We start from the raw sequence: 15,852 nt of genomic DNA on the forward strand, positions 1-15,852 counted from the left end.
CTTTATTACCGGTAGGCTAGACTATTGTAATGGTCTCCTTGCAGGTTTTCCCAGCTTGTTCAGAACGTTGCTGCTAGAGTTCTAACAAAGACCAAAAACTGTGAACACATTACCCCAATTCTTAAATCCTTACATTGGCTCCCTGTACACCAGAGAATTGATTTCAAAATCCTCCTGCTCACATATAAATCACTACATGGTCTAGGGCCAAAGTATATCCCTGATACGCTCCCACTATATAAGCCCTCTAGGTCACCAAGACCTTCTGAGACCAATCTGTTAGCGGTTCCCAAAGGAGAGCATCATTCAGTCACTACGCCACAATAGCTGGAATAAACTTCCTGAAGATGTCAGACTTTCCCCAACTCTGACTACTTTTAAAACTAGACTTAAAACTTTGATGTCCACCTTAGCTTTCAGCTAAATCTTTTATTTTTTTAACTTTTAATGTCCGCACTGTTTTTATTTCTATTGTCCATCCATCCATCCATCCATCCATCCATCCATCTTCTTCCGCTTATCCGAGGTCGGGTCGCGGGGGTAGCAGCCTAAGCAGGGAAGCCCAGACTTCCCTCTCCCCAGCCACTTCGTCTAGCTCAGGGGTCGGGAACCTTTTTGGCTGAGAGAGCCATACAAGGCAAATTTTTTAAAAAGTATTTCCGTGAGAGCCATATAACAATTTTTTTAAGACTGAATACAACTAAATGTGTGCATTTTAGGTAAGATCAACATTTTTAGAGTACAATAAGTTTATTATTCTTTTTAATAACATTGTTATTCTGAAGCTAACCAACAATAAATAAAATACTTCTTACCATTAATGTGACTTCTTGAAAAGGTGTGGTAGAAACCAGATGGATGGATTAAAATGCATGAGAATGTTTTATATTTTGAACGTTATTTTTGACACTGTGATTACCAGCGGAATTACTTACCTTATTAAGGAATGTCAGCTAAGATTTATTTGAGAGCCAGGTGCAGTCATCAAAAGAGCCACAGGTTCCCTACCCCTGGTCTAGCTCTTCCCGGGGGATCCCGAGGCGTTCCCAGGCCAGCCGGGAGACATAGTCTTCCCAACGTGTCCTGGGTCTTCCACGTGGCCTCCTACCTGTTGGGCGTGCCCTAAACACCTCCCTCGGGAGGCGTTCAGGTGGCATCCTGACCAGATGCCTGAACCACCTCATCTGGCTCCTCTCGGTGTGGAGGAGCAGCGGCTTTACTTTGAGTTCCTCCCGGATGGCAGAGCTTCTCACCCTATCTCTAAGGGAGAGCCCCGCCACACGGCGGAGGAAACTCATTTCGGCCGCTTGTACCCGTGATCTTATCCTTTCCGTCATGACCCAAAGCTCATGACCATAGGTGAGGATGGGAACGTAGATCGACCGGTAAATTGAGAGCTTTGCCTTCCGGCTCAGCTCCTTCTTCACCACAACGGATCGGTACAACGTCCGCATTACTGAAGACGCCGCACCGATCCGCCTGTCAATCTCACGATCCACTCTTCTCCCACTCGTGAACAAGATTCCTAGGTACTTGAACTCATCCACTTGGGGCAGGGTCTCCTCCCCAACCCGGAGATGGCACTCCACCCTTTTCCGGGAGAGAACCATGGAATCGGATTTGGAGGTGCTGATTCTCATTCCGGCCGCTTCACACTCGGCTGCGAACCGATCCAATGAGAGCTGAAGATCCCGGCCAGATGAAGCCATCAGGACCACATCATCCGCAAAAAGCAGAAACCTTATCCCGCGGCCACCAAACCAGAACCCCTCAACGCCTTGACATTCTGTCCATAAAAGTTATGAACAGAATCCGTGACAAAGGGCAGCCTTGGCGGAGTCCAACCCTCACTGGAAACGTGTCAGACTTACTGCCGGCAATGCGGACCAAGCTCTGATACTGATCGTACAGGGAGCGGACTGCCACAATAAAAGAGTCCGATAGCCATACTCTCTGATCACTCCCCACAGGACTTCCCGAGGGACACGGTCCAATGCCTTCTCCAAGTCTACAAAGCACATGTAGACTGGTTGGGCAAACTCTCATTGACCCTCAAGAACCCTGCCGAGAGTATAGAGCTGGTCCACAGTTCCACGACCAGGACAAAAACCACACTGTTCCTCCTGGATCCGAGGTTCGACTATCTGGCTATCCGACGATCTATTGCAGGGGTGTCAAACTCAAATACAGAGTGGGCCAAAATTTCAAACGGAACAAAGCCGCGGGCCTAGGTTGAACAAATTAACCTTTTAATAGGGACCCAAACAAGTTTTGCATTAAATATTGAACAAGCAAGGCTTATATAACTTTAGTGACATGCAAAATCCAGTTTCAAATAATAATAATAATAATAATTAAAAAAATATCAATGGCATATCAAATAAAATTTAAATAAAAATGTCATGCCTTTTTTTCTATTTGCAATCTTCTGAGGTAAATATAGAATTTTTTCCACAGGCTAATAATACATTTGAAAATAAAATAACAATAATGAATGAACCAAACATTCAAGTCTTGAAGTAGCAAGAGAAAATGCATGAATAAACGTTAATTATTGGTCAGTTTGCTGGAAGTTTCCCAGAATAGTTAGTGCTGCAAGGGGTTCTGGGTATTTGTTCTGTTGTGTTACGGTGCGGATGTTCACCCGAAATGTGTTTGTTATTCTTATTTGGTGTGGGTTCAGAGTGTGGCGCATATTTGTAACAGTGCTAAAGTTGTTTATACAGCCACCCTCAGTGTGACCTGTATCGCTGTTGACCAAGTATGCCTTGCATTCATTTGTGCGTGTGTGTGTGTGTAAAAGCCACAAATACTATGTGACACGCTGTTAGTATGGAGGAAAAGCGGACGCTAAAGGCAGTGCCTTAAATGCACGCCCCCAATATAGTTCTCCAGGTGGAAATCGGTAAAAATTCGGGAGAATGGTTGCCCGGGGAGATTTTCGGGAGGAGCGCTGAACTTCGGGAGTCTACCGGGAAAATTAGGAGGGTTGGCAAGTATGAGTATTAGCGGTGAATGCGGTGTTAAATTAAATTTGGCCCGTGGGCCAGAGTTTGACACCCATGATCTATTGTCTGCATTTTAATTTTGCTTTTATTTTCATTCATTTCACTTTGTTGTCTGTGAAGCACTTTGAGTCTGCCTTGTGTATGAAAAGTGTTGTACGAATAAAGTTGCCTTGCCGAAAAAAAATCCCTACAGTGACATAGATTACCATACTAACTAATTAGATCACCATACTAACTCATTAGATTACCATAGTAACTAATTAGATCGCCATAGTAACTAGTATATCATGCGCAAGCACAGATTCCAACCATTGAAATAATTTGTATACTGTAGTTGAAGACTTAGGGTCATTAGAAAACATGAGTGCACATATCGACATATACTTTTCGATATGCAGCTCATTTTCATGTGACACTTATTGAAATATCTTGTGTGACATCATGCACAAAAGGGCACTTTATTTGTTTTTAACTATTGTAGTGGCGTTCTGTACAAAAAGTGCACTATAATTTAGTGTTGTTTTGATATGTCATCTTGCACAAAAGTGCACAAATAGATTGCTTTAAAATGTCTCTAACAATCTTGCACTTTCTGTTTTGGAAATGACATGGACGTGTGTGACATCATGCACAAAAGTGCACTTCATTAGTTTTTAACTATTGTACTGGCGTTCTGTACAAAAAGTGCACTATAATTTAGTGTTGTTTTGATAGGTCATCTTGCACAAAAGTGCACAATTAGATTATTTTAAAATGTCTCTGACAATCTTGCACTTTCTATTTTGGAAATGACATGGACGTGTGTGACATCATGCACAAAAGTGCACTTTATTAGTTTTTATTTATTGTAGTGGCGTTTTGTACAAAAAGTGCACTATAATTTAGTGTTGTTTTGATAGGTCATCTTGCACAAAAGTGCACAATTGGATTGTTTTAAAATGTCTCTGACAATCTTGCAATTTCTGTTTTGGAAATGACATGGACGTGTGCGCCACTGCTTAAAGGCCTACTGAAAGCCACTACTACCGACCACGTAGTCTGATAGTTTATATATCAATATTGAAATATTAACATTGCAACACATGCAAATACGGCCGGTTTAGTTTACTAAATTGCAGTTTTAAATTTTGCGCGGAAGTATCATGCTAAAACATTTTGGTATGATGACGCGTGCGCGTGACGTTACGCATTGTAGAGGTTATTTGTTCCAGCACTATTCCCAGCTATAAGTCGCCTGTTTTCATCGCATAATTCCACAGTAGTATGGACATCTGTGTTGCTGAATCTTTTGCAATTTGTTCAATGAATAATGGAGACGTCAAAGAAGAAAGCTGTAGGTGGGAATCGGTGTATTGCGGCCGTCTTTAGCAACACAAAACACAGCCGGTGTTTCATTGTTTACATTCCCGAAAGATGACAGTCAAGCTTTACTATGGAACAGAGATGTCAAGCGAACACGGTTGGATTGGACCACACACACGAAGTACAGTGTATTATGCAGCGATCATTTCGAAAGATCGTGTTTGCGAAGGGCAGAGATGGGCATCGCCACCAACCGTCGACTGGTGCTGAAGAAAGGTGCGGGGCGGACCTGCAGGTTGTACAGGTACGACCATAGAATCTCACTAAAACACTAGTAACACAATAAGCAGATAAGGGATTTTCCAAAATTATCCGAGTAAATTTGTCTAATAACATCTGAATCGCTCCCGCTATATAGTCTTTTTTTTTCTTTTTCTAGTCCTTCACTTTCCTCATCCACGAATCTTTCATTCTCGCTCAAATCAATGGGGAAATTGTCGTTTTCTCGGTCCGAATAGCACGTTTTGTTGGAGGCTCCCATTAAAATCAATGAGAATATGTGAGGAGCCATCAACACGTGACGTCATCGTCTGCGACTTCCGGTAGAGGCAGGGCGATCATTTCGAAAGATCGTGTTTGCGAAGGGCAGAGATGGGCATCGCCACCAACCGTCGACTGGCGCTGAAGAAAGGTGCGGGGCGGACCTGCAGGTTGTACAGGTACGACCATATAATCTCACTAAAACACTAGTAACACAATAAGCAGATAAGGGATTTTCCAGAATTATCCGAGTAAATTTGTCTAATAACATCTGAATCGCTCCCGCTATATAGTCTTTTTTTTTCTTTTTCTAGTCCTTCACTCTCACTTTCCTCATCCACGAATCTTTCATTCTCGCTCAAATTAATGGGGAAATTGTCGTTTTCTCGGTCCGAATAGCACGTTTTGTTGGAGGCTCCCATTAAAATCAATGTGAATATGTGAGGAGCCATCAACACGTGACGTCATCGTCTGCGACTTCCGGTAGAGGCAGTGCGATCATTTCGAAAGATTGTGTTTGCGAAGGGCAGAGATGGGCATCACCACCAACCGTCGACTGGTGCTGAAGAAAGGTGCGGGGCGGACCTGCAGGTTGTACAGGTACGACCATATAATCTCACTAAAACACTAGTAACACAATAAGCAGATAAGGGATTTTCCAGAATTATCCGAGTAAATTTGTCTAATAACATCTGAATTGCTCCCGCTATATAGTCTTTTTTTTTCTTTTTCTAGTCCTTCACTCTCACTTTCCTCATCCAGGAATCCTTCATTCTCGCTCAAATTAATGGGGAAATTGTCGTTTTCTCGGTCCGAATAGCACGTTTTGTTGGAGGCTCCCATTAAAATCAATGTGAATATGTGAGGAGCCATCAACACGTGACGTCATCGTCTGCGACTTCCGGTAGAGGCAGTGCGATCATTTCGAAAGATCGTGTTTGTGAAGGGCAGAGATGGGCATCACCACCAACCGTCGACTGGTGCTGAAGAAAGGTGCGGGGCGGACCTGCAGGTTGTACAGGTACGACCATATAATCTCACTAAAACACTAGTAACACAATAAGCAGATAAGGGATTTTCCAGAATTATCAGAGTAAATTTGTCTAATAACATCTGAATCGCTCCCGCTATATAGTCTTTTTTTTTTCTTTTTCTAGTCCTTCACTCTCACTTTCCTCATCCAGGAATCTTTCATTCTCGCTCAAATTAATGGGGAAATTGTCGTTTTCTCGGTCCGAATAGCACGTTTTGTTGGATGCTCCCATTAAAATCAATGTGAATATGTGAGGAGCCATCAACACGTGACGTCATCGTCTGCGACTTCCGGTAGAGGCAGGACGATCATTTCGAAAGATCGTGTTTGCGAAGGGCAGATATGGGCATCGCCACCAACCGTCGACTGGTGCTGAAGAAAGGTGCGGGGCGGACCTGCAGGTTGTACAGGTACGACCATATAATCTCACTAAAACACTAGTAACACAATAAGCAGATAAGGGATTTTCCAAAATTATCCGAGTAAATTTGTCTAATAACATCTGAATCGCTCCCGCTGTATAGTCTTTTTTTTTTCTTTTTCTAGTCCTTCACTCTCACTTTCCTCATCCACGAATCTTTCATTCTCACTCTAATTAATGGGGAAATTGTCGTTTTCCTGGTCCGAATAGCACGTTTTGTTGGAGGCTCCCATTAAAATCAATGTGAATATGTGAGGAGCCATCAACACGTGACGTCATCGTCTGCGACTTCCGGTAGAGGCAGGGCTTTTCTCTTAGCACCGAAAGTTGCGAACTTTATCGTCGATGTTCTCTACTAAATCCTTTCAGCAAAAATATGGCAATGTCACGAAATGATCAAGTATGACACATAGAATGGACCTGCTATCCCCGTTTAAATAAGAACATCTCATTTCAGTAGGCCTTTAATCTAATTTCCGTAGGCATTTAAAAGAAAGTGTTAGATGCGAAGTTATGATAATTAGCCACTTTCGCGGGTTACTTCCCGGCGGTTGTAGCGACTTGTGGCTCTCCGGCTAACCCGCACACACACCCCGCCTGCCGGGGCTAAATTCCGTGATTAAAGCGCCGTTTCCCGGCCTGGCTCTAGCTGCCTCCACGCCTCGCCGTGGTGAGTTACCGTGCAAGTAAGAGGGCGGGAGGGCCTGACAACAAGTAGTCTTCCCGGGTGACAAGTTAGCTGGCGAAAAAAAAAAAAAAATGTAGCCTCCATGCTAACTAACAGCTTCTTCCGGCCGTCTTTTCAGTTACGAAGAAAAAGTGCCCGCCTTCTGACCTTTCACTTTCCCGAACGTTCCCTCGCCGAGCGTGTCGCCGAGGATGTAGTGTCCGATTTTGACTCGTCCCTCGTGCTTGCTCTTGTCCGTCGCCATGTTCCCTTCCCGCGGTGGCCTGGCCGAGCTGAGCGCGGGCAGAAGATGCACTGGAGAGCCGCCGACTAGCCTCCGAGTAGTGGGCGGGGACCACCCCGCCGGTGACGTAGCTTCAACGTAAACTACGTAGCGCGTTGCCTTCAGTGCGCCTCGGAAATGACCATAACCTGGTCGAGAGGGCTTGGACGTATGTCAGATCTTATTCACATTTCACGCCCTTTTTTTAAACATTATTTACCATAAAAGTCATTAAAACATAATCACAGCAGAAGTTTTATTTTCATTGTTTAAAAAGTAAAGAATACTGTAATTTACTGACGTTCCTGAATCTCTCATGTCCCCCCTTATCTTCTGTTTACAGTCCATGTGCGCCTCCTCCTAATGTACACAATGAGCAAGCAGTAGTTGTAAATATCCTCTTTACTTGTTTTTTTGTCTTTACAAAGAACATAAACTATTCATAACACCCGGGGTTTGGTGTATACGAAGGCACTTTTCAAAGCTTCAAAGACAATGCACTCCCTTTCTTTATGAAAAAGCGGGGTGGCCAAACTTTTCCATTTTTTTTATTTATTTTTTTATGCTGAGAAAAGTTCTTAAAATCGCCCTAAAATAATAAAAGTTCCGCTTCAAACTTAACCAGGGACCGTATCCGGTCTTAGTTGTGTCCAGTAGGTGGCAGCATCCCTCTAATCACTATGACGCAACACTTGGAGAGAGGGTGGCAGATCGATGCAAAATATCGACAGTGTCTTGAGATCGATATTTTTCAGATGTGTTTATTTTTACACACACACCTGTTTAAATTAAATACATGGTATACAATCCAACTCAGAATATATGTTCAGGTGCAAAACAAAACATCCATCCATCCATCTTCTTTTGCTTATCCGAGGTCGGGTCACGGGGGCAGCAGCCTAAGCAGGGAAGCCCAGACTTTCCTCTCCCTGGAAACTTCGTCCAGCTCTTCCCGGGGGGATCCATAGTCTTCCCAACGTGTCCTGGGTCTTCCCCGTGGCCTCCTATCGGTCGGACGTGCCCGAAACACCCGAACGCCTCCCTAGGCTCCTCTCGATATGGAGGAGCAGCGGCTTTGCTTTGAGCTCCTCCCGGATGGCAGAGCTTCTCACCCTAATAACTTTGACTATTGACTCAAAAAGGGAATACTTTTTAAAACTTATTCCGGCGAGGACAGCATGCGGAAAATTTGAAGGATGCGAGGGCCATTTTGATAAGTTACCCACTAATACACACCCACTTACCATCACAGATGCTGGCTTTTGAACTTTGCGCCTATAACAGTCCGGATGGTTCTTTTCCTCTTTGGTACGGAGGGCACAGTATCCACAGTTTCCAAAAACTCAACCCAATGGGACTATGAGAAACCTTGGAGGGGACTGTAGATGTGGGGACCGCACCTCCTTGGCGACCGGTGCAATGGAAGTCAAGTGGATCTAACATAATAGTGTGAGTCCAGTCCATAGTGGATCTAACATAATAATGTGAGTCCAGTCCATAGTGGATCTAACATAATAGTGTGAGAGTCCAGTCCATAGTGGATCTAACATAATAGTGTGAGAGTCCAGTCCGTAGTGGATCTAACATATTAGTAAGAGTCTAGTCCATAGTGGATCTAATATAATATTGTGACAGTCCAGTCCATAGTTGATCTTACATAATAGTGAGTGTCCAGTCCATAGTGGATCTAAAATAATGAGAGTCCAGTCCATAGTGGATCTTACATAACAGTGGGAGTCCAGTCCATAGTGGATCTAACATAACAGTGAGAGTCCAGTCCATAGTGGATCTAACATAACAGTGTGAGTCCAGTCCATAGTGGATCTAACATAATAGTGAGAGTCCAGTCCATAGTGGATTTAACATAACAGTGAGAGTCCAGTCCATAGTGGATCTAACATAATAGTGAGAGTCCAGTCCATAGTGGATCTAACATAATAGTGAGAGTGCAGTCCATAGTGGATCTAACGTAATAGTGTGAGAGTCCATTCTATAGTGGATCTAACATAAAAGTGAGAGTCCAGTCCATAGTGGATCTAACGTAATAGTGTGAGAGTCCAGTCCATAGTGCAGGGGTGCCCATTACGTCGATCGCGAGCTACCAGTCGACCGCGGGGGGTGTGTCAGTCGATCTCCAGCCAGGCTTTTAAAAAGAATAGACCTAAAAATTAGTGATCATCAATCTTCACCAAGACGTCACTTAAATGACATTCACGGTACCGGAGGGTCTTGTGAGATGACGCTGGCTGCTGCAAGATCATTATTATGAAAATATGACCAAGAGGAAGGCGAGAAACACTTTTTATTTCAACAGAATCTGGCGCCGTACGTTCCGTCAAAACTCTAAAGGCCGACTGCACATTTCCTATCTTCACAATAAAAGCCCTGCTTCATGCTGCCTGCCCTAACTAAATACAGAGTCTCGGAAAACTGGCGTGCACAAGCGATCCCTCAGAAAGCTGGCGTGCACATCACTTGTGCACGCCAGCTTTCCGAGACTCTTATTTTGTTAGCGCAGGCAGCATGAAGCAGGGCTTTTATTGTGAAGATAGGAAATGTGCAGTCGGCCTTTAGAGTTTTGACGGAAGGGACGGCGCGAAAGTCTGTTGAAATAAAAAGTGTTTCTCGCCTTCCTCTCTGTCATTTTTTCATAATAATGAACTGGCAGCAGCCAGCGTCATCTCACAAGACCCTCGGGTGCCGTGAATGTCAATCAAGCAAGCTATGGAATTTTCCGCCAATGTTTTTCTTGTAAAGTGTATGGAAGCTGGATGAATTAGATGCCAAAAACCAACCACTTTCATGTGGTCTTGTACAGAAAGGACAACTTTTTTTCTCCTCCATTTGAAAATGTGGGCGTTATCATCATTACTGTCTGATTCCAATCAATGCAAGTCATCAGAATCAGGTAATACACCAACTTATATTCTTGTCTTCGTGAAAGAAAGACATCTATATGTGTTACACATGCTTGTATTATCATTAAACACATTTAACTTGTTTACAAAAATGTCTCTTTCATAAATAAATACATATAAATGATATATATAAATGAGGTAGATCCCCTCGAGTTGGTCAATTGAAAAGTAGCTCGCCTGCAGAAAAAGTGTGGGCACCCCTGCCATAGTGGATCCAACAAAAATAGTGAGAGTCCAGTCCATAGTGGATCTAACATAATAGTGTGAAAGTCCAGTCCATAGTGGATCTAACATAATAGTGACAGTCCAGTCCATAGTGGATCTAACATAATAGTGAGAGTGCAGTCCATAGTGGATCTAACATAATAGTGAGAGTGCAGTCCATAGTGGATCTAACGTAATAGTGTGAGAGTCCAGTCCATAGTGGATCCAACAAAAATAGTGAGAGTCCAGTCCATAGTGGATCTAACATAATAGTGTGAGAGTCCAGTCCATAGTGGATCTAACATAATAGTGAGAGTCCAGTCCATAGTGGATCTAACATAATAGTGAGAGTGCAGTCCATAGTGGATCTAATGTAATAGTGTGAGAGTCCAGTCTATAGTGGATCTAACATAAAAGTGAAAGTCCAGTCCATAGTGGATCTAACATAATAGTGAGAGTCCAGTCCACAGTGGGGCCAGCAGAAGACCATCCAGACAGGTCAGCAGGACAGAAACGTCCCCAACTATTACCTCCATGTAGCGTAATAGTCTTCCTTATCCGTATCAACATGAGTGTTGAGGTTAGATCTATAGTTTGGATGATATACTCTTTGTAGTCATCTGCAACCTGGGTATGGCTTTTAAAAACAGTACCATGGTTCAAAGTAGCCTTTATGGCGGCCTCTAAATACTGATCCACCTATTATGAGAGGGGGTGTTGCCATTTAGTGGTCAATTGTACAGAATATGTACTGTACTGTGCAATCTACTAATAAAAGTTTCTATCAATCAATCAATCAATCAAAAGTAAGTGTGGAAAATAGATCTATAAAATGGATATTATTAACTTAAACGGCTGCAGTATTTAAACAAATATATTGGAGCTAAGGACATTGTAGATTCCTAAAGTAGCCTTAAGCTTGACGCTCCTCTACTATCACATTCACTCCGCTTGCTGCGGCAACAACAAAACAAAACTCCAGACGTTCTTCTTCGTTTGTATGGTTTACTTGTGATCTTAATAATTCAAAACATAAAACAGTCACGATGTGGGAACAAATGAATGACAAAATAAAGACAGTTTGTTGCAGTACTAGTTAGAAAAAGTATGAATGACAATAAGTATGAGTGAGGTCAAAAAACTGTGTGGCTCGATTCCACCGCACCTGACAGCAATTACCCACGACACCTTGCGTCCAAAAACCCCCTTACCACACAGATCCTTCCGCCATATATGCAATTAAAACAGTTACGTCATCAAATCATTTTGACAAATGTAATAATTACACCTAAAGTGAGATTTATATAATTACTCTAAGCATTCAATATATACATTTTCTTATCATGCAAATAAAGTAAATAGTCCCCTTCTGGCTGAATAAACATAAAGCACCTTCCATAAAATGTAAAATAACTTAAACAGTATTTAGGCTCCTACATTACCGGCCCCTAATTGTTATCAATGTCCTTGAAACAATTACTTAAACGTGTTAACTCAAAATTTAAGGTGCCTAAATAGCCTTAGTACTTCTCAAAAAGCTTTTAGTCCTTGCCCCATTCCACTCTGGGTCTTTGCTTCGTCGCCATACTTTAATTATCTTCAGCTTCCTGAAGAAGACATAGCTTTGTAATAGGGCGATGAAGCTCGTTAGTCTTAGTCTTCACTTTAACCTGACGAACAAGTCCATCTCCACCAGGAAAAGTCTCTAGAATTCTTCCAAGTGGCCAGGAATTTCTGGGTGAGGTTTCGTCCACGATCAGCACCACGTCTCCAACACGAAAGTTTCTTTTAGGTGAAGACCATCGCTGACGTTCTTGAAGCTGCGCTAGGTATTCCTTACACCAGCGTTTCCAAAAGATATCCGCAAGGTATTGCACTTGTTTCCATCTGCGACTGGCGTATTGGTCGCACGGATGAAACACTCCTGGAGGTAGCTCAGGTTTGACCTTCAGCAATAACAGATGGTTGGGTGTGAGAGCCTCCAAGTCGTTGAGGTCTGAAGAAGTCTTTGTTATGGGTCTGCCGTTTATGACTGCTTCAGCTTCACAAAACAAGGTACAAAGACCCTCTTCATCCAAAACTTGTTCCTTTACGGTAACACTCAGTATTTTTCTCACTGAACGGATTAGCCGCTCCCAGCTTCCTCCATGGTGAGATCCTGCTGGTGGATTGAAATGCCACTGGACACCTCGTTGTAGCAAATGTTCATAAATCTTCTTGGTGTTCCATTCTTTGATGGATTTCCTCATTTCGCTGTCAGCTGACCGAAAGTTGGTTCCGTTATCGGAATACATCTCTTTGACTTGTCCTCTCCTGGCGAGAAATCTTCTGATTGCGTTAAGACAGGCATCGGTGTTGAGTGAGGATGCGACTTCCAGATGTACGGCTCTTAATGCAAGACACGTGAAGATGACGCCATACCGCTTTACATGTCCTCTTCCCCTCCTCACTTGGAACGGACCAAAGTAGTCCACACCAACTCTTGTGAAAGGTGGATCGTCAGGTAGGACCCTGCATGTTGGTAGATCTGCCATGAGTTGCTTTCCAGCAGCTCCGTGGAGTCTTTTACAGATGACACACCTGGACAGAAACCTTCTGATGGCTCCAATGACTCCAGGTATCCAAAATTTTTGACGTAGATTTGCCATCATGTGATTCCTTCCGGCGTGAGCTGTTAGCTCATGAATATGTCTCAACACAAGCCTTGTGATGTGTGAATCCTTAGGCAATATAGCTTGCTGCTTGGAGTTGTTAGGCATTGCTGCACGGCTCAACCTTCCGCCAACTCTCATAATTCCATCTTGAAGAATTGGATTTAACTTGAAAAGTGAACTACTTTTCTTTACTCTTTGATTTTTCTCCAGCATCGCCCAATCTTCCTTGAAACTTTGTCTTTGGCAGAATTTCACAATTTCTGTTTCTGCTCTAGTCATGTCATCACAAGTCAGACACTTTCCTTCAATATCTTTCTTGAATTCAAGCATCTTACTTTCTTCTCCTGATGTTCTTAGTTCTTTTCTCTTTTCCTTTAGCTCTTTCAGTAGATCTTTGAGTTTTAGAAACCAGGCTACAGCACGCTTCAATGCTGTCCAAGAAGAATAATGGTTTATCCACTGATCCACAAAATCTTTGGCTTCTCCTGTTTGAATGGCATATGCATGAGTCACTTTTTTGACCTCTAGGTCGTCCATATCCAGCATTCCAGGATCTGGATTTTTAGGCCACTGGTCTTGTGAGCTGAGCAAGAAACTTGGTCCTGAGAGCCAGCTCTCATTTTTCAAAAATGCTTCCATAGTCTGTCCTCTTGAAACGTGATCAGCGGGATTCAGAGTGGTGTTAACATATCTCCACTGAGATGTTCTAGAGTGCTCCAGGATTGCTGCAACCCTGTTTGCAACAAACGTCTTGAATCGGGTACACTCACTGTTTAAGTACTTGAGCACCGCCGTGCTATCTGTCCAAAAGATAGACTCCTGGATTTCCAGCTCAAGCTCTTTTCTCAGAAGCTTATCCATCTTTGTCGCAACTGTGGCTGCAGTCAATTCCATTCGAGGAATAGTCTGAGATTTTAGGGGCGCCACCCTTGTCTTTGCCATGATCAAGGTGGATTGAGCTTCACCTGTTGAAAAGTGTGTCAGCAAGTAGCTTGTGGTTCCGTAGGCGTCTTCACTTGCGTCAGCAAAATGATGAAGCTGCGCAAAGGCTGGCACACCAAACTTCTTCAACTTGACGCATCTGTCAACTCCAACATTTTCAAGCTGTGCCAAACTTGAGATCCACTTTTTCCATCTCTCAATCACTGTGTCAGGCAGGTCTTGATCCCAATTATATCTTTGCCGACATAGATCTTGCAGAATTATTTTAGCAGGCAATATTACTGGAGACAGAAAGCCCAAAGGATCAAAAATTGAACTTACTATGGAAAGCAATCCTCTCCTTGTGTATGGTCTATCTTTGAGGTTGATCTTAAACTTGAATTGGTCTGATTCGGCACACCACTGGATGCCTAATGTTCTCTCCATTGGCAGGTAATCTTCGTCCAAGTCCAGATCTTGAAAGCCCTGTGCTTTTTCCTTTTCTGGGATCGAGTTAAGCAACTTCCTGCTGTTGCTTGACCATTTTGTCAGCCGAAATCCTCCTTTTGCCAACATTTTCCTCAACTCAGCACACAGGGTAATGGCTCTATCTTCATCAGCAACTGACTTAAGAGAGTCATCCACATAAAAATTCTTGTTGACAGACCTTGCCGTATCCTGTCCAAACTCATCCACAAAGTCTGTTGCACATTTTTGAAGTGCAAAGGTTGCAACACTTGGTGATGATGTCGCGCCGAAAATGTGAACTAGCATCTTGTGTTCAACGAGATCCAGCTCGTAGTTTCCATCAGGCCACCAGAGAAACCTCAGGAGATCAGTGTCTTCATCGCTTACTCCAACCTGATGGAACATGGCTTCCACGTCCGCCATAACCGCCACAGACTCTTGGCGAAATCTTATAAGGACTCCTAATAGTGAGCTGGTGAGGTCAGGTCCCTGCAGAAGCTGTTGGTTTAATGAAGTACCTTGAAAGCTTGCACCGCAGTCGAAGACAACACGCAACTTCTGTTTGGTTGGATGTCTTACTCCATGGTGAGGCAGATACCATGTTCGCCCCTCAGCAGATTTGCGCTCTTCACTTTCAAGCTTTACTGCGTAACCTTTTCTTAAAAGGTCATCCATGAACGCCACGTACTCTTGGTGAAACTTGACGTCTCTCGAAAATCTCTTCCGTAGGTTCAGTGCTCGTTGCTCCGCAATTGCCCTGTTATTTGGCATAGACAAAGGCTTCTTCTTCACTGGAAGGCAAATATTGTAGTGCCCATCTTTAAGTACTGCAGTTTGAGACATCATACTGATAAACTGATGGTCATCCCTGGACATCTCAATGTTTTCATTTTGTCCTGCATCAGGAAAGTCATGCTTGAACTGCAGCTGCCAAAGCTCCTCAAGCTTCACCACTGAGATCCTGTTTGCAGTAATTCCTGTCCATTTGTCAATTGCAGTTCTGTCACTTCCACCTCCGAGTGGTCCATTTACTGTCCAGCCTAGTATCGTCCTCACAGCGTATGGTCCATTATCCACACTTTTAACCACTTGCAGTGGCTCCATCGCTTTGGGAACGTTTACTCCGATGAGTAATCCAATCTTGGCTTGAATTTTAGGTATTCTCACCTCCTTTAGGTGTGGCCACCTATCAATATCCTCTTGTTGGGGAATATTGTCCTTAGAGACAGGAATGTCTTTCTGTGAATACACTTCCTTTAGTTCCACAAACTCTTTTCCGTCCAAGCTGCTGATTTCCAAACCAGTCACGATGCTTGTGTTCACAACAGTGTCATTTCCCATTGTTCGCAATGAAATGTTTACATTGCGTCCACTCACATTCAGTTGGTTTATCAGTGACTCTGTGGCAAAAGTAGCTGAACTACCTGGGTCCA

General features: G+C 43.3%; 1 protein-coding gene across 1 annotated transcript in view; it reads right to left on the reverse strand.

Moving 5' to 3' along the window:
• Positions 1 to 7,328, reverse strand: part of LOC133557504 (5'-AMP-activated protein kinase catalytic subunit alpha-1) — a 39,586-nt gene extending 32,258 nt beyond the window's left edge. Inside the window, exon 1 of the mRNA XM_061907983.1 lies at positions 7,140 to 7,328. Coding sequence (XP_061763967.1) covers positions 7,140 to 7,236 — 97 coding nt within the window. The 5' untranslated portion in view covers positions 7,237 to 7,328. The remainder of the gene's footprint in view (positions 1 to 7,139) is intronic.
• Between the last annotated feature and the right edge of the window lie 8,524 nt (positions 7,329 to 15,852).

The sequence above is a fragment of the Nerophis ophidion genome, linkage group LG08 (assembly GCF_033978795.1).
Source record: "Nerophis ophidion isolate RoL-2023_Sa linkage group LG08, RoL_Noph_v1.0, whole genome shotgun sequence".
NCBI classification, from domain to species: Eukaryota; Metazoa; Chordata; class Actinopteri; order Syngnathiformes; family Syngnathidae; genus Nerophis; species Nerophis ophidion.